Below are 23,378 nucleotides of genomic sequence, written 5' to 3'. Positions count from 1 at the left end.
ACACACACACACACACACACACACACACATCCTCAAGTGCAAACAAGAAGCCACTAATCAAAATGCACAGACTCTACAGTTAAATAACACAAAGGAACAAAAGGACTTGTGTACACTCTCGACATAACATACTTCAGCAGACAGAAACAATCCAGCTGGAAGTAACACGCATGTATGGCATGCAGCAGTTAGTGTGGAGGAGCAGATGAAAAAAGTCAAAATGTTTTCCCTTTGTAATCTGTTTCCGTGTCCTTCCTACTAAAGCTCTCACATCAGTCAGCTCTCTCTGCTCATTCTTTTTCCCTTTCCTCTTTAATCCCTCCCTCTGTACCCCTCTTTCTCATCTGCTCATTAGGAAGTATCTAATTAACTAGTCTGATGACTTCACAGTACTCTGCCTCACTCTGTGTGTGTGTGTGTGTGTGTGTGTGTGTGTGTGTGTGTGTGTGTGTATGGCAACATGTATTCACGTGTTCTGGATTACTGACAAAACAACCTCATTGGCTCTCGCCCATACCGTAGCAGCAAGGTAGATGGGCATCAGGGGATGTGAGGCCAGGAAGAAGTCGTACAGTCTCAGGGTATGCTTGAACTCTGAGAGAACATGGCCGTACCATGTGATGAGCCAGGAAAGTGCAAAGATGGTTCCAACCTCCGCTCTAGAGACAAAAGGCACATTTCATCATGTTACCTTATTTTAACATTTCATTTGATTATTTTTTGTAACCCTGTTTATACATATATCTACGTTCATATTTGCCCTGTTTGATCCTTTCTGAACTATTTTGTATTTATTTATTCTCGGACTTCTCTAGACTGGTTTTGTATCATTCACATTTCAAAATAATCCCCATTTATTTACACTGGGTCTTAGTGCAGCAGATGACCACATTAAAGAGATTTTAATACAAATCCAAGAATAGAAACATTTCTGAAACCATAACAGTATATACTGTACAGTGTTGCCTCTGTACACCACCACAGCAGATTTTGATTAAAAAATAGTTAATATGTGATTAATGTTCACACTTTTAGCTGTAATTCAAGAAGTCTTACAGAAAAGTATTTAATCAACTATTTAGACATTGCAGGCATTTTTATAGATCAGAGGCTCAAACGCAACCTGAGAAACTAACATTTTACAAACGGGGACTGAAAGAACATCATCAAATATCCCTGTACTGTTAGACCTTGATTTTATTCCACTTTCTCTGTCTTGAGAAACTTGTCAGTTGCTTTGCAGTTTCCTTTGGACTCTTAAGTAGCATCCATATTTGGCTGAATCTGAGCAGATAATATAGTTCTGTACACTTCAGAATTTATCCTGCTACTTCTATCAGCAGTCACATCATCAATAAACACTAGTGACCTGGTTCCACTGGCATGCATACATGCCAATGTCATAACATTGCCTCCACATGTTTGACAGATGATGAGGTCTGCTTTGGATCATGGGTTGTTTCTTTCCTCCTCCATACTCTTCTCTTCCATAATTCTGATATGAGTTCATCTTGGTTTCCTTTTTCCAGAGCTCTTTTAGATGTTTTCTGGCAAAGTCTAATCTGGCCTTTCTGTTCTTAAGTGTAAGCAGTGGTTTGGACGTTTCGTTGACAATGACACACCTACCTCCTGGAGAATGTTCTTGACTTGGTTAGATATTTTGAAGGATATTTTTTGTTTTTGTTTTTTTTAAACCAAGGAAAGAATTTGTAAAAATCAAGTGTCTTATCTGGTCTTCCGGGCTTTTTGGTGTTGCTAACTTGGACTATGTTTTCCTTCTTTTTAAAGATCGACCAGATTGTTTTCTTGGCCACTTCTTAAGTTTTGGAAGTCAATTAATTATCACCTAAATTTCTATGAAATAACAAGACACATTTGAACCTTTCATTGTTTGGGAAGCCACCCCCCCCAAAAAAAAAATATATATATATATTCATTTGACCACAATAAAGGTCAGACTTGTTTGCCTGACTCATGCCTTTAAGTCACATTTTAAACATATGGTCAAGTATGAAAAGTGAGAACGTACAATCACTCTTTCTTAATATATGACTGCCCGTTTTAAGTGATCCAATGACACAGGACATGTGGATCAAAACCAGAAAAAAAAGAAAACCTCTGGATCTGAGTTGGTCAAAAGCTTTTTTTCCCCACTCATTGCCTTTAATACATATGTCATAATCCTGAAATCCTGAACACTTGAGATATAAAATACAGAACTGAAAGAAAAGTATGTTTTCTTCAACCTCATATATCCTGCTACTGTGCCTCAAGTAAAATAACAAATTAGAAGTTTCCGATCAATACTGGACAGGAGAACTGAGCGACAAAGAACAAATGCGTGCTAAATAAAGGGACTGACAAATGGAAAGAAGCAGGGACCGATAGAGGGAAGGAGCAAAGGGCAAAGAGCATGTGCGATGGGTTGGGTAGGGATTGAAAATGAAGCAGGAGAGAAAGAAAAATAAAGGTGAGCAAAAGAACAAGTACAGAATAAAAGAGGCAGAGATAAGAAGACAGACAAGGAGAAGAGGAAGCGCACAGCAGAAAGGGTGACTGAAACTTTGAAGTAGGGTGTTGTTTATCCTGCTGTCTTTCTCCAAGTGCAATGTCTTGTTTTTTGTGCTTTTTCTGTTTATGTCAGCATGTATGCAAGTAGACAGGTAGTTTGCAAATATGGAAGTTGCCAGTACAGTATCAATTATGAACAGGCAACAAGACAACAACAACAAAAAAAAAAAAACTGCAGACATGCACACATCAAAAATACTTTAAAGGGTGATTCGATTCATTGATTTGCAAACATTCCCATCCGCAGTCGTACACACATTATCTGCAGCAGCTGGCTATTTCTTGACATCCTTTGTTTTGTGTTTTAACAAAACTGCAAATTGTTCATATATCATTTTTAGGTGAATTCACTAGTAAAATACATTTAACTTTATCTCGCAAATAAAGTTAAATGTGGTGTAAACCTTGGCAGGACAGACAGGCTGTTGTACCATTTGATAGCTGAACTCCAACTGCTGATGTGTTTTCAGTAATATTTTAATTCAATTGCAAATACACTAGCCGTTTCTCTCCCTGTAAGCATTATAGGTAAAAACCAACACTGTGGTGCCCTCTAGTGGTCACTACTTTTTGTACCTGATCATGAAGTCATGCAGTTCCAAATCAACCTGCTCCAAAATAGGCATCAGATAGTTTAAAATGTGTTTGGTGCTGTCCATGGTAGGATCCATGAAGTCCCTGCACAGAGAGAAGACTTGCAGAAGTTGGAAAAACATTTTAACTATACATAAAAGTATGAGAATCAGCAGGAAATAAAATATCCAACCTGAGGTGATAATTAGACAGTGTGTCCAACAAGGCGATGGCCATTCGTTCCCCAACTACCAGCAGCAGAGTGACGGCCACATCATGGTAGCCTTGGTAGTAGTGCAGCTGAGTGTTACGCTTCAAAACCTCCAGTATGATGTCGATGAGCTGCTCCTGAAGCACTGCTCTCTCCGTGGCTGGCATACCTGCAGAAGAGCAAATGAGCAGTGCATTTATGTAATCCAAAAAGTGACACTAGAAAGTGTTTATTATTGGATTATTAGAGTTCAGAATACAGAATCCAGTGTTTTCTATGGGCCTCATTCTGCTATGTTGCAAGATTTTAACTCATTCACTGCCATTGACGTCTATAGCCGTCAATTGCAGTGAATGAGTCAATGGGTTTAACTCATTCACTGCCAATGGCTGGCAGTGAATGAGTTAAAGGCAAACGTGCTTGCTGACTCTGTAAACAACAGTAGTGCTGTTGAATTTAAAATACAACAACACTCTCAGCTCAAAAAAGTGAGAACTCCTCCTGTGAAGATTAAACTTGGTTTATAAATTACTCACAAGATAACTCTATGTTGCTGTAAGGTCAGGGTTACAGTTTAACAAATGGCACATTGCGCTATGCTGCTATCTTTAGAGATAAAACACACCCACCCACCCACACACACCTTTCGGAAAACGCTTCATCGACCTCCTGACATCAAGGACTACTTGGTTGTAGTCTTTGTGGTTCTCCCTCACATCTCGACCTAAAACAAAAGAAATATTTCCCTTATTGTTGCTAGCATTGTTTGCACTAGGAGCACTTAATTTATTACTTATTTATGCAGTTCATCAAACACTAACCACGCATTAAGTTAAGTGTATACTAACCAGGTTTATGTGGTAGCTCATAGACATTTATGTTCAGTAGTTTGGGCCATACTTTTCTCCTTAGCTCATCAGTGAGCAGTCCTCCTTTACTGACTGCCGCTCTCCTCAAGGTCTCAATGTCCACTGGATCACTGTTCATTCAAAAGCCAAAATTAGACAATTTTTATATTACTTACAGTCTGCTCATAGTATCTAAAATTTGTACCTTTGTACCAGTTAGAAACTCCTACCTCTGATTTAAATAAACTAAGAAAACAGCTAATGCATTTTTTGTAGAATTAAAAAATTACTATGTTCAACAGGTCAGCACTATTTATATGTTAATTTAATTTAAATTACTCTCACAGGCTGAAATTTAATTGGAGTCATTTTAAGTAGTTTAATAAAAATTCTTTTAAAAATTACTGCCTGAAGTCTAGAACACATGTGCATGACCAAATATGACTTGGTCATTGAAGAGAATCCCCCCAAAATAATAATAATTCTCTCTTGAGCTGTTTTTGCAGTACCCTTTTGGAATTCCCACCGCTGTCCAATCAGTTTTGCAGAATTTGGCTGAATCTGAGTAGAATGAACCCTGCTGCTTCAATCAAGAGTCTCATCACTATAGACTAGTGCTCCGCGTTCACTGGCAGCCATACATGCCCATACCATAACATAGTAAACACTGTGTTTGACAGATAATGTGGATCATGAGTGGTTTTCTACTTCTCCATACTTAACTCCCCATCATTCTGGCACTAGTTAATCTTATTTTCATCTTTTTTCCAGAACTGTTGCTACTCTTTTAGATGTTCTCTAGAAAAGTCTAATACAATTCTTGAATGAACCAGTAGTTTGGACCTTATTGTAAACCCTCTGCATTTCCATTCATGAAGGTGTCTTTTGATTGAAGACCTTAAGAATGAAACACCTACTTCACAAAGAGAGTGTTCTTGATTTGGCAAGATCTTGTTTTGGCATCATCTTCCCAAGTGAATTCACTGGCTAGTGATGAACCACATGATTTTGATCACTCCTAAAGTTCCTGTGTTCGCTCTCTGATAGGTTTATTTGGGGATTATTCAGACTAATGATGGCCCCTGTCACTTTCATCAACATCAATTTTGGACTTCTAAATTAAATTCAGATGAACAGCTCCTGACTGAACACCTCAATTTAACTCCAGATATTTTATCTGTGTAATTTGTCATGAATTAATGAGGGAGCAGGCTTTGCCTGGCCATGAAAGTGCTAATCAGTCAATTGTCCAATTACTTCTGAGCTGCTGAAAATGAGGGACTAGCTATAAAAACTGCTATAATTTTCAAACAGTTAATGCAATATCTTTGTGAAACCCCTTGAATTACAGCTTAAAGTCAGCACTTCAATCACATCTTGATTGTTTTATTTCAGTTTTAAATTTGAAATTCACTGGGGTGATGTACAGAGGCAACATTAGAAAAAAAAAATGTATCACTACCCAAAAACGTGTGGACTTAACTGTATAGCACATTTTAGGACACAGTTTAAAGGTCCTTATGATTACATCATAATATTCCTGAACACACCAGAGTAATCACCACATGTGCGTATAAAAGTTATTGTCTGTTGATAAATTTGTGCCATCTAATTGTGAAATAGTGTATTGGATAAGAAGGTAGAGGGGATTTCTCCAGTGGAAATATGCCTTATGCCCTGGAGTTGTAGAACTATCTGAGGTATTTATTACCATAGAAAATATTGAAAAAAAAAGATCCACTTTTTAGGCTTCTAAAATGATGAAGAAGATTGTCAGGCTTTTCATGTTCGCTGAAGCAACTATTTTCCTGTTTTATTTCACTCCTAGAACATAATACACAAATCTGGATGTCCCATGACTGGCAGCACATAGCTCAAGAGTGTAAAATTGCTCTTCATCTGCTTAAATTCGCATGTCCAGTTTTTGTGGAGTAAGCACACTCAAGAGACACACTGTGATATTAACCTGATCAAAGCCTGATGGATCTCAGCCAGCTTCTGCTTCCTCCCACAACCTGGCTCTGTAACAAACAGGCAGAGATGGAGGTGTAAGAAAACAAAGTAAATGCGAGTGGTATGGATGAAGCAGAGTTGTGTGAGAGCGTCCACACAGAGAGAAGAAAGTTAGGGGGGAAGAAAAATGGATAAGGACAGAGACTTGAGGATCACGTTTAAAATCACACTATTATGGCTTTGAAGGCAAACCCAAAGATTTATACTTATTTTACTAACCTGCACAGACAAACCAGGTGTTTCTTCATTCATTTCATACTAAAAGACATTGCCTTTTTTCAAAAGTCATTTACGCAAGCAAAGCCATTAGGATCAATGATCATAAAGTTATCTAAATGCTATGCTTTAGATTGCAGCCAGTGTGAGTTAAACGCAAAACAAGTATCAGCTTTGCTGGATCGCTGACCAAAAGCACCTTTTCCGTCTCCTCCCTGCCAGACTGTCAGCTGTAAATTTCCAAGCAGCCCAGTCTGCCTGACAGGCTGCCACGCAAGCAGCTAAAGTTTGCCCTCTTGTAAACAAAGCAGCACATTTTTAGTTGCTGTCACTTGACTGCAGTAATATTAGATTAAATTAGAATTAGCTACATAGTCTAGTCTGGTCTAGTTTTGCTTGCCTGCACGTACAGATGTTATCGAAGCAGCCATCGTAATAAAACGGTATAACTTTAAAATAAGACGTCTTAAGCGACTGAATGTAGTATCTCTTCTTCAAAAACAAAGTCTGTTAGCTGTCATCGCGTACCTCTTGTGAAAGATCCATTCCCATTCACCACAACTCCGCCGTTCTGTTTCTTCCTCTTGAGTCTTTTCATTCCCTCTAAAAGCAGACAACGGAATCTCCGAGTTTACACCGTAACATATGTGAGTTAAAGAATTAAAAATATGTATGTAAACAGGTGAAAAAACACTGAAAATACCTGTCCCAGCGACGAAGCTTCCCTCAACAGCTGTCGCTACTTAACTCAACCGAGCGAGCGTTCTCAGCTACAATGCAATTGGTCAGAAATACCACGTGACCAAAAGGACGTATACTATTGGTTTTCCTTTCACTCGCACTGCAACCTGACTTGATCACAGATTTGTAGTCCATACATGTGAGTGACACAGGCAATTATACTTTGTATAATAAATGTTGAGACAGAAATGTTCTTATGCAGTAACTTTTTTTATAAGGAAAAAAGTGAGTGTTTGTATCGTAATTGCAAATAACAAAGAAAAAACGGACAGGACACTGTGATTGCTTTATTTTTATTTTTTTCTTTACGAACGGGGGATGTTAGCTGAAAATACAGAACTGGCAACCCTTTCTGACAAATGCACCTTGAGCCGTCGTAATGAACCGCCCCTCTCATTACCAGCGCTCACAGTGCAGGAGGAAGAACATCCCGCTGCTGTTTGTTCAGCTCCTGTTGTGAAGTTACTGAGGGACAAACGAGCGGCGGGCAGTTTGACCAACAATGTCGAGCAGGTAGAAACAGCGTGACTGAAGCCGCGGAAATGAGCGAAACAGCCGAGACGAGAGGGCCCGTAACCCGCCGGAGGAGGACCACCAGCACCAGCACCAAGCAAACCAAGAGGCAAGACGCAGGGGAGAAACCTCCACCGTGTTCCGCTAAAGAAAAAGCCGCAGACAAGGTCCAGAAGCATGCGAACAATAACGGCAATGTGGAGAAAGAAATGGGGAAGTCAACACAGCAGCAGCAGCTCGCAAACAGTCCGAAGAAACAGAGGAGTGCGGTAGAAGATATCAACGAAAAGCTCAGGTAACCTTTGACGTTAACGTTCCAGCATTACGTACAGACGTTAACGGTAAATTGTTAGCAGAGGGGTACATCTCATACTCCTCCTCCCCTTTTCATTCATGTGTAATTTAGCCAGAGTCGTTGTTCTTCCTCCATTGTTTCCAGTAGCTTAATTGCCGTTTCATGACTGGTACTTATTTCTTACAAAGCTGTTCTTGAGCTAGTGGGCATTTTAAAATAAAAAAAAGTTGCAGAAACCCAAAAGTTGCACTTAATCTTAACATTTCCATAAGCTTTAAATGCCTCCTTTTGAGTTGCCTTCGTTCATCCCCTGTTTTTTTTCTGCATTTTCTACATTTCTTTAATAGCCTTGCATGAATGCAATCTGTGAGAGTCTGCCACAGGCCTGGGGAGCTTTTTTATTTCCAGCTTTATAAACAAACTGACATAACTTTCATTGCTTGCTTTTTTATTAGCTGGAGTTTGCTCTTTTGCCAGGCCAATAATAAATAATTTAAGAAAATAGTCAGCAGATCGATGGAGAGTTTGTCTCAGATGTCTCTAATTTTGAAGCAATATAAAAATGAATAGTAGTAACAGACTTCTTTGGCAGGACACTCACTCACTTGTTGAACAGAGGGTGGCTTTGAGTTTGTATACAGGGTGTGTCAGGAGAACAGGTAGGGTATGACCGACCTTGCTGCAAACAATAGCCCGTGCTTCACCCTATGGGCACCACACCAGCTTCTCAGATCTGCCTACCTATTTAAAGCATGCATTTCTTTAGGTTGAAGCCATGCCTTCTTGATTACCCCATGGAATTTCTACATCCTTGTAATTGGTGTGAAGGCCAGGGTCCTAATACGGCACTTTAATACCCAGTAAAAGGAAGGTGATTTTAATTTGTGATTCCTTTTTATTTTAATTGGATCCCAGCCAGCTGACGTAGGCAAGTGATGTGTTCTTGTGACACATGCTTTGGCGATAGCATGTCTACTGTTTGCATGCATTTCTGCACATTTCTCATGCTGGCACTATGTTAAAAACCACTTTGGTTTTTCCTCCTTTATTTTTCCATCCTCTTGCCCTCTCTACAGTTTTCCTAACTCGCTGTTATTGCTCAATCTCCTCACCTCTTAACCATTTTCCTCTGACCAGTCTTCTCCTCCTCTGTCCTCGTTCACCCTTTATCACCTATGGCTGTGTAAAAGTTCCTTTATGGTTTCTTGATGAACAGCTTCAGTTTTCTAAAGCATAGATTGGGGGCAGTGCTATGTAAACCTTTTAACTGCAGTGTGTGATTCATCCACGTAAAAGCTGGTATAGAAATTAAATAATTTTCCTCTGATCCCAACTTGAAGTTGATATTAACTTTAATGTCAGATTATACCACATTGTTGTTAAGTGCATTACCACCCAGAAAGTGGTAATCGGTCCATCAAGAAAAATAAGCTAAGTAAGGGAAGTTCAGCATAGCTGGTCCTCAACATGAAGTCACACGTGTGTCATTTTTGAAGGATTTCTCAATGTGTTAATCATAAATGACTCACTCTGAGTTATCGGTGCTTTGTAAGAGTTGTAAAATCAATCCTGTTGCCCTAACTAGATTCCCCCCCTTAGCTTGTGGAGACAGTGAGACAGGAAAGAGTGCTAATCATTTGATTACCGTCTAAAATTTAATGGTGAACGACTGTGTGTTTTTCTACAGGTGTCACAATCTACAGGAGTCTCTCTTGAGCTCAGCCAGCGGCTACAGCAACTACAGAGGAATCCTCAACTGGTGTGTTGTCATGCTGGTGAGTTAAACCTCATTACATGTCCACGCAGAAATAAAAATGTATGCCACCGTTGCTTCGAAAACTGTAACATTTAGAAAGTTAGACCCCTCATTCACCTAAATCTTACTTGTCTGGACAAGGCTCATGCAAGAAATCTCAAAGAATTACTCTCTAATCTCAACAGCTCATGTATGGTTATTCTTATTCTTTGCCACTTCTCTCACTCACTCACTCACTCACTCACTCACTCACTCACTCACTCACTCACTCAGCCACTCACCCACCCACCCAAAGTGTATAAAACTCCAAACTACTGCAGCAAAACAAAAGTTCCAGCCCACACAAAGTACACATCCCTCTGGGCTTCCTGTTAGACCTGTTGTTACATTGACTTTTTGTGACACATTAACTTGTTGTGACACATTAACTTGTTGTGTTGTCTGCAGGAACGCTGATAAATCGACTTTTGTGTTATCTCTCATAACACTTGCAGATTAGCCACATAAGTACTTTTTTCTTTTTCTTTTTTCTTTTGGTTTTGCTCTGGCCTGGGTTGCCATTTCTTGTAGATATTTCTATATTTTTGATAAGAGGCGTGTTTGTAAGCTACAGTTTAATCTCAGTGAGCTTGTTTGAACTTTCTCATCAAAAGTGAACTTTGTTAGGTGGGCTTATATTACGCGAGGGTCTTTAATTTGCTGCCAAATTGTTTTCCTTTTATTAGTGATTTAGGACAGCGTGGCATCGCAGTGGTTAACACTCTCTCCTCACAGTAAAAGGGTCCTGTCTTTTAAGTTTTTATTTGAGTTTTGTATATTGGGCAAAAAAAATAAATGAGCATCACGCAAAACATGCAACAAAAAAACAAGAGGTTGTGGGATTAGAATCACAGTAAAACAGAAAAAAAGAGGACTTCTTTCTCCTCATATAATGGCAGTGAATCTCTTTCAATGGTTAAATGGCACTGTTCCTCCTATCTTGTCTCTCCTATTTCATTTTGGAGTCTTATTGAGTAGGTCATCTGCTCCAAGGTATGTAGATTTTTTTTTTTTAACAGTATTAGTAAACAAAAAAATTTTTTTTTTTTTTTTTTTTTTTTTTTTTTTTTTTTGTGCTAACTGTCCGTAGGACCTTTCAGACGGCGTTTATCTTTTAATTCATGTGGGGAAAGCTGCAAAATAACATAAATAAATAAATTAGAACTCTGGAGATCATTCGTGATGATTCTTTCCAAAAAGATTGACTCAAAATGCTTCAGCTCTAACTTTGATCTAACTGGACCCATATCTAATATTGTGGTGATTTCTTTACTGTAAATTTTTAGTGAGCCAACATCCTTAACAGTTATCAGTTCTATGAAAAACTCAATTTTCTAGCTGTAGCAGGGACATTTTTATTAGTAATGACAAAGAAATTCCTTCATTCACAATAGCTCACAATGCTTGCTAGTATTGTTATTGTTAATGCTAGCTAGTTATTTGAAAGTAACATTTGCTGGAGCTACTTTTAAAATAATTCAAATGGTTTGCTACAGTGTATGCAAAGACTAACCATTGTGGCTGCTATACTTTGTAGTGCTACTAACATTAATAACTAAATTGGCCAACCTGGCTTTCATACAGCAAGATACTTCTGTTGAAGTTGGCTGAATGCAGGCATTTTAGTTAAATATGTCATGTCCCTCTGTGTTGAGGAGACTTCAGGACTGTTAACCTCATTTAGAAACAAGAGCTTCTGCCTCAGTCCAGTGAGGGAAGTATGGGTGTCTGTCTCCAGAGACAGCCTGCAGTGCCCCAGAGAATCCTGTCAGTTTTAGCCTTATATTAGACATCTAGATTTAGAAATATCCAGTTAGCTGTAATCCACATGAAAGGGAATTTGACTCTAAGTGTGTGTGTGTGTGTGTATGTGTGTGTGCTTTGCATATCTGTGTGTAGATGTACTTGCATGATTGCTCTGTCTGGATGTATCTATGCAGATTTCTGTATGTGTGTGTGTGTGTGTGTGTGTGTGTGTGGGTGGTTCTATGACGGGTTTATTCCCGTTTTTGAAGGTTTAGATTGCCGCTCAGCACATCTTTCACTTTGTGGTCACCACATACCCAACGGGGATGGTGTTCACTTTAGACATTTTTCAGAGGATGCTTTAGGATCAGGCTGTAAAAATGTAAAGTGGACCCCCAGAGCCTTGAATGTGTGTATATTTAGGAGTTCAGTAAGTTGTGTACTCGGTCCTCGATAACAAGGACCATCAGATAAATTCCTAAAATGTCAGCTGTAGAAGTGCATGCTTCTAGAGATGGGAATATAGATGTATTTTGTGCCCGCCATGATTTTTTTTTTTTTTTTTTTGTAAGATTTAACACAAAATAACAGGGAAAAACTAAGTTTTTAAGAAAATAGCCCAAAATACTAGTAAGAAATTCTTCTTGTGAGAGAAAACTCAATATTCTTGGTACTCCATCCTCTGCATTGCTGGCAGGATAAAATACTTCTCATGTTGTGTAATTACTGAGCTGTCATCATCTAGTATCTGAACCCTGGGAACAAAGTCTACATGGGATTTTGAGACTTTTAGAATACCTTTTGTTTATATTTGTCCTCAGCACCTGCATAGATTATTTGTTACCATTTGATTTGTGATCTGATGAAATTGATTCTGAGGTTCATGAAACATTTTTTTAAGCTTTGTTTTAGAATAGTCTTGTTTTCTGATTGTTACCTGAGCTGAGCCTGTTGGGCCTGAACACCTCCCTCTGCAACTGGATCCTGGACTTTCTGACCGGAAGGCCTCAGTCAGTACGGATCGGGAACTGCACCACCACACTGAGCACTGGGGCCCCACAAGGCTGTGTGCTCAGTCCTCTGCTGTTCATACTGCTGACTCATGACTGTGTAGCAACACACAGTTCAAGTCACATCATTAAGTTCGCTGATGACACGACCGTGGTGGGTCTCATTAGCAAGAACGACGAGTCAGCGTACAGAGAGGAAGTGCAGAGACTAACGGACTGGTGTAAAGACAACAACCTGTCTCTGAATGTTGACAAGACAAAAGAGATGGTTGTTGACTTTAGGAAGACACGAGGCGACCACTCACCGCTGAGCATCAACGGCTCCTCTGTGGAGATCGTCGACAGCACCAAATTCCTGGGCGTCCACCTGGAGAAGGACCTCGGCTGGTCCCTCAACACCAGCTCCCTGCACAAGAAAGCCCAACAGCGTCTCTTCTTTCTGAGAAGACTGAGAAAGGCTCTGCTTCCACCACCGATCCTGACCACCTTCTATAGAGGAACTATCGAGAGCATCCTGAGCGCTGCATCACTGTCTGGTTTGGGAACTGTGCCATATTGGACCGCAAGACCCTACAGCGGATAGTGGGAACAGCAGAGAAGATCATCGGGGTCTCTCTCCCCTCTATTGAGGACATCTACACCACACGATGCATTTGCAAAGCCACCAGCTTTGTGGCTGATCGGACACACCCCTCTCACACACTCTTCACACTCCTGCCATCTGGAAAAAGGTACCGAAGCATTCGGGCACACACATCCAGACTGCAACAGCAGCTTTTTTTTCCCACAAGCCATCCGTCTCCCCAGCAAAAAGGGACTGACTGATAAACACACACACACACACACACACACACACACACACACACACATTATCACTCAGCTTAACTCAACTACCTCAAAACATTGAGACTGGACTGACTAATCAACACAAGCGCAAACACACTGACCTACACCACCAAACCATCGTACACACCAACCTGTAAATGCTCTTTTGCACAATATTATTACTGGACTTTTTGCACTAACTTCTGCTGCTACACTAAGGAATGTTTACTGTTCCTCCACTACCTCAACTCATCATCACAAAACCTTATTATTATGTTACGTTGTGTTTTTCTATCATTCTGTCACTTTGCTGCTCTTGTTTGCACATTTGCACATGCACTTTGTCTGCTGTCTGATAACAAAAAAAAAAGTCTTCCTTAGATAGTTAGGTTTTTTTTGTTAATTTATGTTAGGTCAGTCTGTCTTGTCTCTGCTAGCCAGCTAACTAGGCCTCTTAGTTAGCTAGTTTAGTGTTTTCTGTTAATTTATGTTGTAAATTTATGTTGCATGTAGCACCTTGGTTCCTGGAGGAACGTTGTTTCGCCTCACTGTGTACTGTTAAACTGCATATGGTTGAAGTGACAATAAAGCCAACTTGACTTGACCTGATGAATCATGATCCATTTATAGAGACCTCTAAGAGAAGATTGCTCGTTCTGCTGCAGACCCATCTGCTTGGCAAATAGCTGCATACCAGATGTTGGTTTTAAGGTTTGGTTTTCCCTTCTCCAAAATCAGACCTGTTCATTTTCAATTGGAAAACTTCATTAGCTACTAACAAGGCACAGATGGCTGCGACCAGTTCTTCTTCATCTTTGTTATATGGTTTAAGACACAGTATTGAGCTTGTTGGTCATAGATGTGGGAAGAGTACCTGAGACTTGGAATGGTTCATTGCATTGTTCCAAGTGATTTGCAGACAAGTAAACCATGTAAATAGTTTATATGGCCACAGGCTGACAAGGACAGTGCACCGTGACGTAAAGCCTGTTTTAAGATTTGATCTTTGTTCTCACCTGTTTTCTCAGGGCATCTTTGCCAGAGGCCAGGTTCAGTGAACATCAGTGGCTTTTTTCATTGTTAAAATTACTATCCACCAGATCAGAGAGAGGGATGTTCATTTTGCATTATAGATTGTTCAAAGAAAGTACAAGTAGATAGAAGTAATATTTTGATTTAATAGTTCTATAGTGTAGTTTGATAGCTGTATATTATGTGACGAAAAAAATTTATTATTAATAGCATTTCATTTTCTAGAACATTACAAATGATAACATACACTATAGTAAAGTAGCTTTTAGACATATTAACCTTTTTCCTTCACCCTTCCCAGAGCGCAGAGATTTTGCCCCTGTACCCAGCCCTTACTGTTACTTCAGCCTCCCTAGAACCCTATGACCCTCTGATCCTATGACTTATAATATCCTGTGCTGAAAACTGACGTCCCATCAGTATTTTAATGGTGTGCATAGAAAGGGCAAACAGTAACAATGAAAAACACTGCAGTGGAAACAAGTAGGCCTTGTTTCCACTGCAGGAAAAAGGCAAATCTTTGAAAATCTTCAATGTTGCAATATTCTCTACAAAACGTTGCTACAGTAAATGTGTGACATGCTACAGTGGCCTCCTCTGTGCTGAAGGTTACTAAAGTAAAGGTTACTGGTTTGTACTACAGACAAAACCACATTGCTGCCGGGGTTTGGCAAGCTGGTGGGGATATTCACTGCAGCATGACCCCATTAAATGTCATACACCAAATGTCCTCATTATCTTAACTAGCTTAAGTGACTAATATAAAAATGAACTAGAACAGTAGAGATCCCATATATAATGTTGCTTCTTTAAATTGTGCAAAGTCTAGCGTTATCTTAGACTCTCTGATAGCCCCGATGGCTGAGATGAAGCTGGACTCTGAACTTAAATATACAATTTAATAATAAACTTGTTTTGCTCGACACTTTCTATCAGAGCGCACTTCAGCAGGGTGTCAATGTGAACAGCAGGAACATGTGGCTAAATTTAGCTGAGGATCTAATCTATTTATAACTCAGCATCTAACATTTTTATTTCTAATATCCTCCTCCTTAATAAATTCCAGCATAAGAATAAATGTGTTTTGTTTTGTTTGTTTGTTTTTTCATCAAATTTGAATAGCAACAGTTTCAATGTGTATAAACAAACGTTTACATTTGCACGTTGAAGATTCAGACAAGTGTTTTTGTTTTTGGGTTTTTTGGGGGGGTTTTTAACTTTGAAAACTTTGAAAAATATGCTTTGAAATATTTCTATAGTACGAGTCATGTTAATATTGTGTCCTGTTGCATCTTTCTCAGGTGCTGAGTAATGCACGACTTTTCTTAGAGAACATTATAAAGTGAGTATGCACCTATATTTATGTAGCTGTTATTGGGGGGTTTTAATCAACAAGAGCTTACGTATTGAGAACTGCTTCACGTCCAGAACAACTTGAACTGTTGCTGCAGTACAGATGTTCTAAGGCATGAGCTTGTTCCAGGTCTTAGGTTATGAAGCTTATTTCCTCTTGTTCCACATCAGCTTGGACAGGCTCCAGCCTTTTGCATCACTTTAAGAGATGACTTCCTATAGCTGTAAAATATATTTCTGTTCCTTCTTCAGGTATGGCATCTTGGTAGACCCTATCCAAGTAGTGTCCCTCTTCTTAAAGGACCCCTACAGCTGGCCAGCAGCATGCCTAATCATTGGTACGGAGCCTTAATTTTACTGCACACGGTTATTGAGTTACAACTTTGTGTTTATTTGTGACTTTAGGATTGAGATGATAAAATTCACAAACATGGTTTGTAGTTGTATTGCTGTGTAGTGGTTATTAACAGCTTCTTTAAGTACAAAAGATGTAAATGGATCCAGAGTAAATAAGTTTGTCAGTGGCTCATATGTGCAATGTTGCCACATAGAAGTGCAGTTCATGTGAGCCTCTGTGTATAATATATTTTGCTGATTGTTCAGATTTTATTTACTTGGATACAGTTGATTCTTGATGCAGTCTGTGTTTTACAACACAGGTAATCAGTACTAGGGTGAAAGCAGAACTTAAAACAAAGGTCATATTTAAATGTTCTTCAAATTCTCTTTTGAAGTTCGTGACTGAAATAAACAGAGTAATGAGTGATTTAGATTTTTATGGCATTGCATCTCATAGAGTTTGAGTACTGTTTTTGTGTTTTAGTGTCCAATGTGTTCATCTTAGCGGCCTTGTACATAGAGCGGCGTCTGGCTGTGGTAAGTCCCTACACTAATATGATGTGTTTTTCTGTGTTGGATTAAATTTTCATTTAACTTGTGATGCTCAGTTCTTCGTCTGGGACTCTTCGACCTCAGTAAGCTTATTTGTTGATGTGATAACACTGTTTTCTTACAGTACAAAGAAAGTGGATTTGATTAGAAGGTTGTCGTTCTGTGATCTCCCATGTGTGCTTGAAACAGGTGCTTTTCAGTTGCCGAAGTCTTCAAAGTAAATTCAACATCACAGCGCCACCTCTTTTTATACCTGCTCTTAAATCCGATAAGAACACTGAAGCTGATCCAGATTAGATAGCACAGTTCCTTAAGAGAAAAAATACTGAAAGTATTAATAAAATATTGCTTACTTTTTGTCCTTTATTCTTTCTAGGGCACAATCTCCGAAACTACAGGGCTGATTCTTCACTTGTTTAATCTGACATCCTTGTTAATCTTTCCTTCAGCCTCAGTACTCACTGTGACCTCAATCACACCAGGTACATGATTTTTTTTTTTTTATGCTTTATTCTTTTTTACACAAGAGTGGGTCTTCTGTTTAGAAAATTAGAACAAATGAGAGCAATAATGTCAAGTACTTTAAGGTGAATATGAGTGAGCCAGTGAGTCAATCTGTACACATACCCAGCTATGCTTGGTTCATTATTTATTTATTATGGACTATGTCATCTATTGCACACTGCTAGTGACTCGTACATTGTGTGTGTCTGTGTCAGTGGGTGGTGTGCTCTCCTTAAGCACCTACACAGTGCTGTTTCTCAAGCTGTACTCCTACATGGACTCCAACAAGTGGTGCAGAGAAATCAGACAAGCCAAAGCTAAAAGAATGACACGGTCATATTCGTGTAAGTATATTAGCATAGGAACTGCTGGGCTGTTGAGTCATTGTGACTAAGGTCAACAAAACTACTCATATCTGTGAATGAATTCAATAGATGATTCATACCCGCAGAGATTTGTTGCACTGTTTTGCTTATACTGCCATCTAGTGGTGGTATAGTAACATGTGCAACTCTTTCATAGAATAGCTGGCGCTATTTCAATTGACCGTGGATGTAGCTTATATTACTGTGGATTCATTTTAATACACCATAATGAATAAAATAAAATTGAATGATGCTTGAAATTCTAATCTGCCACATTCAGGTCCAATTGTGGCACAGTCCAACGGGTCAGCGGTTAACACCAATGTCTCCTACCCAGGCAACCTCACACACAGAGGTAACAGACTGCACAGTTAGTGCAGATGGACATTGCTACCAACAACAATGAGAAAGAAAATTAGTGGGTCAAAATATTTGCTGTGTAAATATTAACTTGTTAAAGTAGGGGCTGAGGAGTATCTCTTTGTATAGCCAGTAAATGTCGTTTCTCACAAGGTCTTATTAATTTTTTTTTAAAACATTCCAGTATCAAAGTCAGAAAGTGTAGGATCAAGTCATTAATGTGACACATTGATGTGACCTGTTTGTGTTTGTCTTTAGACATGTACTACTTCATCTTTGCACCAACTCTCTGCTACCAGCTCAACTTCCCACGCTCTCCACGGATACGCAAAAGGTTTCTGATCAGAAGACTTTTTGAAATGGTGAGAGGAAACTATCAGAAACGGTCCCAAAATTTTAGTTAGTGACCTAATTATAATGACAGAAAATGAATCGCAATCACAAACGAGGAGATGAATGTGTGAATGTTTTGTTTAAATCTTAACGTGTTCTTTTCTTCCAGCTTTTCCTCATGCAGTTGTTGGTGGGATTAATACAGCAGGTATGTAGAATATTTACCAGACCCTTAGCAAGCATGCTGATCCTACACTGTATGCATGCATTAAATAACTGATCAGTCAAATGTGATTTAAATCGGGGGTGTCGTGAAATAACAATGGTCTTTGCTCACTTTTCTGATGCTACAGTTACTTCTTTCACACACCAGCAGATTCTTGCATCAAATTTACAAAGTTGGCATGCCCCGTATAGCCGTTACCATTCTGCTTCTACTCCATTACCACATGCTGAAACCTTGGAGCCGGAAAATGCTGCCTGCAATAAATATATTTAGATTTGACTTATAGTTTGTTTTCTGTAGCTGAATATTGTGTATCTGTCATTCTCTTACATTGTTTAGTGAAAACCTGAAATTGTGATATGCCTAGTTCGAACACATTTCTTCTTTGAGTATATTGTGGAAAAGCAGCAAAAAAAAAAAACTAAGTCTGTGTCTTCCAGTGGATGGTCCCAAGTGTTCAGAACTCAATGAAACCGTTCCAGGTGTGTATAAACATAGACACTCACTGCATCACTTACAATGGCTCCAATAAAGCAAGAGTCAAAAATATTTGCCTGAAACTGGAGCGGTCTTATAAAGAAAAGGTATCTTTTTTTTTATTTTTTTTTATTTTTTATTACTTCTTCAAGGAAATGGACTTTTCTAGGATGGTGGAGCGGCTGCTGAAACTAGCTGTGAGTATCTAGACTGCCCATCAGAGACTTTATCAGTGATCTGTTATTAGTATTAGTGATCTAAATTAAACAGTCAAATGAATTCCTTTATTCTGGTATTGTCGTTTTTTGGGGGGGGGTGTTTTGTATTATTTTAACATTTTTAAAGTGGAATTTATTCTGTGCTCATCTCAAGAGGTCTCAAGAGTTACATTTGTTAGTCAACAGTAGTTCAACCGTACCAACCTAGACACCTTTTCCTCTCTCCTTTTCTAATCCTGCCCCCTGGCTGCCTCCTCCCAGGTTCCTAACCATCTAATATGGTTAATATTCTTCTATTGGTTTTTCCATTCCTCTCTGAACTTTGTGGCAGAGCTCCTGCAGTTTGGAGACCGGGAGTTCTACAGGGACTGGTGGTGAGTCGTCAAGCATACATTTTCTGTGTGACTCCTCTCATCTTTCATTCATTCATTCATTTATTTATTTATTTATTTATTTATTTATTTATTTGCTTCTTCCATTTTTCTGTTACTTTAATATGATGTTGTGCAGTCTGTCAGATGTAGAAGTGATGGTGTTTCCAAATGCAACAGATGATGTATCACATAGGTTTCAAAGAGTGTTTTCCTAGAAATATTGATTCAAATCGCACTGCAGTTTTGACATCAGTTCCTTAAACTGCTCTTGATTTCAGGAACTCTGAGACTGTCACATACTTCTGGGCCAACTGGAACATCCCAGTGCACAAGTGGTGCCTGAGGTGAGCAGTAAGCTCTAATGACAAGTCTTAATTTATTTATTTATTTTAAATCAGTATTGCCACATGGTTTGATTGGCTTTAGTCTCATTAATAGTGCATATATAGTTAGACCCAGATATAAAAAGAAAGACCAGGAGTCATTTGTCTGTTTCCCTGTTTTGCAGACATTTCTATAAGCCAATGTTGAGGAAGGGGGTGAACAAATTTCTGGCTCAAACTGCTGTTTTTCTGGCTTCTGCCTTTTTCCATGAGGTAACTGAGCAACATTTAGCCTCAAACACCTTTGATGGCTGTTTTTACTAAATGTTTTATTCCTACATGAGGGCAGAAATTCAGAGGTTCCTGGTGCATGCACAGAAACTGAAAGAAGAGTTGCTAGCTTACAGCATCACTGTTATAAATGCAACTGCTGAGTTCTAAAAAAGGGAATCTGTTTCTTTCCTCAGTACCTGGTGAGCGTTCCTCTCAAGATGTTTAGACTGTGGGCATTCATGGGAATGATGGCTCAGGTAAGGCCCTATATTTATTCATTTCATTATATACTGAGGCATACACATGCATTCACCTCTGACTTTTTAAACCCTTCAGGTTCCTCTGGCTTTGTTCGTAAGTCGCTTCCTGAACGGAAACTACGGCAACGCGGCCGTGTGGATCTCACTCATAATTGGACAGCCCATCGCCGTGTTGATGTACGTCCATGACTACTATGTCATTCATTACGGGAGCACTACATAACACAGGACAGACACCCACACACTAGTCTGCGGAACACACCAATGAGGTATTATAGAGCAGGTTCAAGGGAATCCATGGCAAGCTCATGTTTATGAAGCTGTTGAAGCTTTGGCACGAAAGTTGTGACTTTATTTTTGCACATTAGGAAACCATCAGGAAATGATTTTGGATATTTAGGAGTCTTGTCTAGTCTCACACTGCACCCCTGTCAGCCTCCAACTGTGCAATCCACTGTACGAAAACAAATATATGGTGCTAGTGGTTTAATCTACCGTTCATTGGCTCAAAGGTTAGACTTCTTTGGGGGTTGGGGACTCCTCTGCTTTAATACATTCATCTTAAAAGTGGGAAGACTAATAAAAACTACACGCTCCTCCGCTCAGTGAATGTTTAAGAATGCACATACCAGCAGGTGCAACAAGTGTGAACCACTGCCAACTGTGCACAAGCTACAGCCTGGATCCAGGATCCTTCTTCCAGAGAAACTATGTGAAAATGGGGATTCTATATCAGGGGCTGAGGAGCATCTTTGTATATCCAGAGGCAACACTTTTAAATGTTAAAGCCAGTAAACTTCTACAAGCTAAAGCCTGACATCCTGGTCAACCACTTAAGAATCTCCATGGCTTGACATAGACCAGACTGACTTTTGCATGTATCCTTGGATGCAATATAACTTCCAGTATTACGGACGGTATATTAAAAATGACATTGAAAATGTCCGAAGGTAAAAAACTGAAGGAAACAAGGATTCCTCTCCAAAAAGACTGAGCACCAGGACGTTGATGTGGATTTATTTGTACAGTTGTATGTCAAACAAAATCAATGCAAGCTTTGAGCGGAAGAGCACGTGCTGCCGGCTTACTTGCCTTGGCTTTATCATCATCTTGTGTCTGCACTGCCTTTGATTTGTAGAGTTTATTTTATAGTTTTGCAGTATTGTATTTGCTGGATGTTTGATTGTGCCATCTTGAAATCACATGTGGTATTTTGTGTTTAAACTAATGATTTAAGTGTTTGATTTGCCAGATTAAACCAATGAATGTTTTTTGCACTTGAGATGCATGCAGTTAACTGAAGCAATAGATTTCAATGGATGCATTATTTTAAGTTGTATCAATCATGTAAAGAAAACAAATTTGTGCTGAGATTTCTGTTCTGTAATCTGCTTGTTGACGTTGCTGTTAAAAGGGAAAACTGAAGCTGCGTTAATTTAAAGAAGGCAGTTGAAACAGCCTGATCACGTTGGATGATTTACAGTATTTGTTGAGTCCATTTCTTTGATCTAGATGTTGTCAGAACATGACACTACTGCCAGTGTGGATAACATACCATAAATTGATGTAGGAAGATGTTCTTATTTTATCAATCTTTGAAAGATAAGTGACAGCCTTTTGTTTAAAAATGGTTGCATTCTTTCCTTTTTGATCATAATTCAGGGAAAAACTGTCCTTGAGCACCAGTAATAGAACTGAGTGTTGGCATTCCTTACTGAATACTAAGTGCCTGCTGTAAAAAGGAGGGGAAAATGCTTGCATTTAAAATGAAGAAAAATGCTGTTAGATTTGATGCCAAATACTTGTAATATAATCCAAAATGTAGGAAAGGTAGTTTAACTTTTATCTATGTAGCAAGTGGGCTTCTTTGTATGGTATGGTGATTTGTGCGGGAGCCTAAGATTTACTGCACTAAGCTCAAACTGAAATATTTTACCAAATCTCAGTTTTAAAGCTATAATTTTTCTTTTCCTGAAAACACAAAAGTAAAGCATCATTCTGATCACTTTATTAGTATTTCATTGCACAAATGACACTTTTTGTCTGACCCACTTTCATCTGCAAATGTGACCCAGTTCTGAATTTTGTCAGATGTGAGATACGGTTATTGTGTGACACCAGAGTTAACATCTGAGTAGAGTTTGTTTTGTTTTTTTTCTCCCCTAAAAACTAGTTTCTACATTTACAAACCATGTATCTAAATGACATGAGCTTGCTGAGGAAAAACAGAAAATGCGTACTTCAGTGCAATCGATAGAAAGAGGCGTCCAAAGCAGTTCAAAGGTGTTTCTTCAATATTAGTTAATGTTGAGGTGTGTGTTTTGTTTTGTTTTTGATGCAATATGTAAAAATGAATATATTGCTAGTTTTGCTCATGTGTACAGAAATCCAAAGTGAAGAGAAAGATTATCTTGGAAAGGCAACTGTCACTGAAAGCGTGTGGTGTTTGATTTAAAAAACAAACATTTATATGGTTATTGGACTTGTCTGTGTTTCATTAACTCTTTTCCCCCATTTGGTGACCTCCCCTGAGTTTTGACACCACAGTACATATCTGTGAAGATGTGGTTTGTTGGCTATTTGAATAGCTTCCAGGCAAAGACCACCCTCACAAACTTCTGATGCAAACCCATTTTGTTCTATAAGCAGGTCTGAAATATGGCAGAAATGAAAAGGGCTTCTAGGCCAACTTCTAGTAGGTTTTCAGTTGGTAAAGACTTAAACAAGTAGTGTGCCTCCTTCGGTTTTTGACAAATAAGATGATTATCCTAAATCCTGTACTTAATGTTATAGCACATCAAAAGCAGTTGTGGTAATCATTCTTTATCAACTTAAAAGCAAGCAGCATTATTAGCAGAGACCCTGTGATGCTGTCTTTTGATCCATCCATCCACCTGCTCAAAACTGCTCAGCTGGAAGCTCATGCTCACAGTCTGTCGGGAAAAATACACCCTCTACACCCGCTGCTTACCTTTTAGTCCCATATTTGAAAAGGTTTGGTACCGATGCTCTATAAGAGACAAAACGCGCAC

General features: G+C 39.0%; 2 protein-coding genes across 2 annotated transcripts in view; one reads left to right on the top strand and one right to left on the bottom strand.

Moving 5' to 3' along the window:
• LOC102194161 (TBC1 domain family member 20) overlaps positions 1–7,233 on the bottom strand; it is a 12,173-nt gene extending 4,940 nt beyond the window's left edge. The window contains exons 1-8 of the mRNA XM_005740598.2: positions 7,136–7,233; positions 6,961–7,035; positions 6,170–6,224; positions 4,204–4,334; positions 3,999–4,079; positions 3,338–3,524; positions 3,148–3,249; positions 518–659 (exon numbers count right to left, since the gene is read on the bottom strand). Coding sequence (XP_005740655.1) covers positions 518–659; positions 3,148–3,249; positions 3,338–3,524; positions 3,999–4,079; positions 4,204–4,334; positions 6,170–6,224; positions 6,961–7,030 — 768 coding nt within the window. The 5' untranslated portion in view covers positions 7,031–7,035; positions 7,136–7,233. The remainder of the gene's footprint in view (positions 1–517; positions 660–3,147; positions 3,250–3,337; positions 3,525–3,998; positions 4,080–4,203; positions 4,335–6,169; positions 6,225–6,960; positions 7,036–7,135) is intronic.
• Positions 7,234–7,495: 262 nt separating this feature from the next.
• dgat1a (diacylglycerol O-acyltransferase 1a) lies at positions 7,496–21,630 on the top strand. Its single transcript, XM_005740597.2, has 17 exons — positions 7,496–7,981; positions 9,669–9,756; positions 15,691–15,731; positions 15,995–16,080; positions 16,566–16,618; positions 17,010–17,115; positions 17,353–17,481; positions 17,783–17,857; positions 18,121–18,224; positions 18,365–18,403; positions 18,862–18,903; positions 19,051–19,095; positions 19,378–19,490; positions 19,769–19,834; positions 19,999–20,086; positions 20,281–20,343; positions 20,423–21,630. Exons 1-17 carry the CDS (start codon positions 7,716–7,718, stop codon positions 20,567–20,569), a joined length of 1,551 nt encoding a protein of 516 aa, XP_005740654.1. The 5' UTR covers positions 7,496–7,715; the 3' UTR covers positions 20,570–21,630.
• Positions 21,631–23,378: the final 1,748 nt, after the last annotated feature.

Source organism: Pundamilia nyererei, unplaced genomic scaffold (genome assembly GCF_000239375.1).
Source record: "Pundamilia nyererei isolate P.nyererei 1_Seehausen unplaced genomic scaffold, PunNye1.0 scaffold00102, whole genome shotgun sequence".
In the NCBI taxonomy this organism is placed as follows: domain Eukaryota; kingdom Metazoa; phylum Chordata; class Actinopteri; order Cichliformes; family Cichlidae; genus Pundamilia; species Pundamilia nyererei.
The sequence above is the reverse complement of the archived record's forward strand: the minus strand, read 5'-3'. Positions and strand labels throughout refer to the sequence as shown.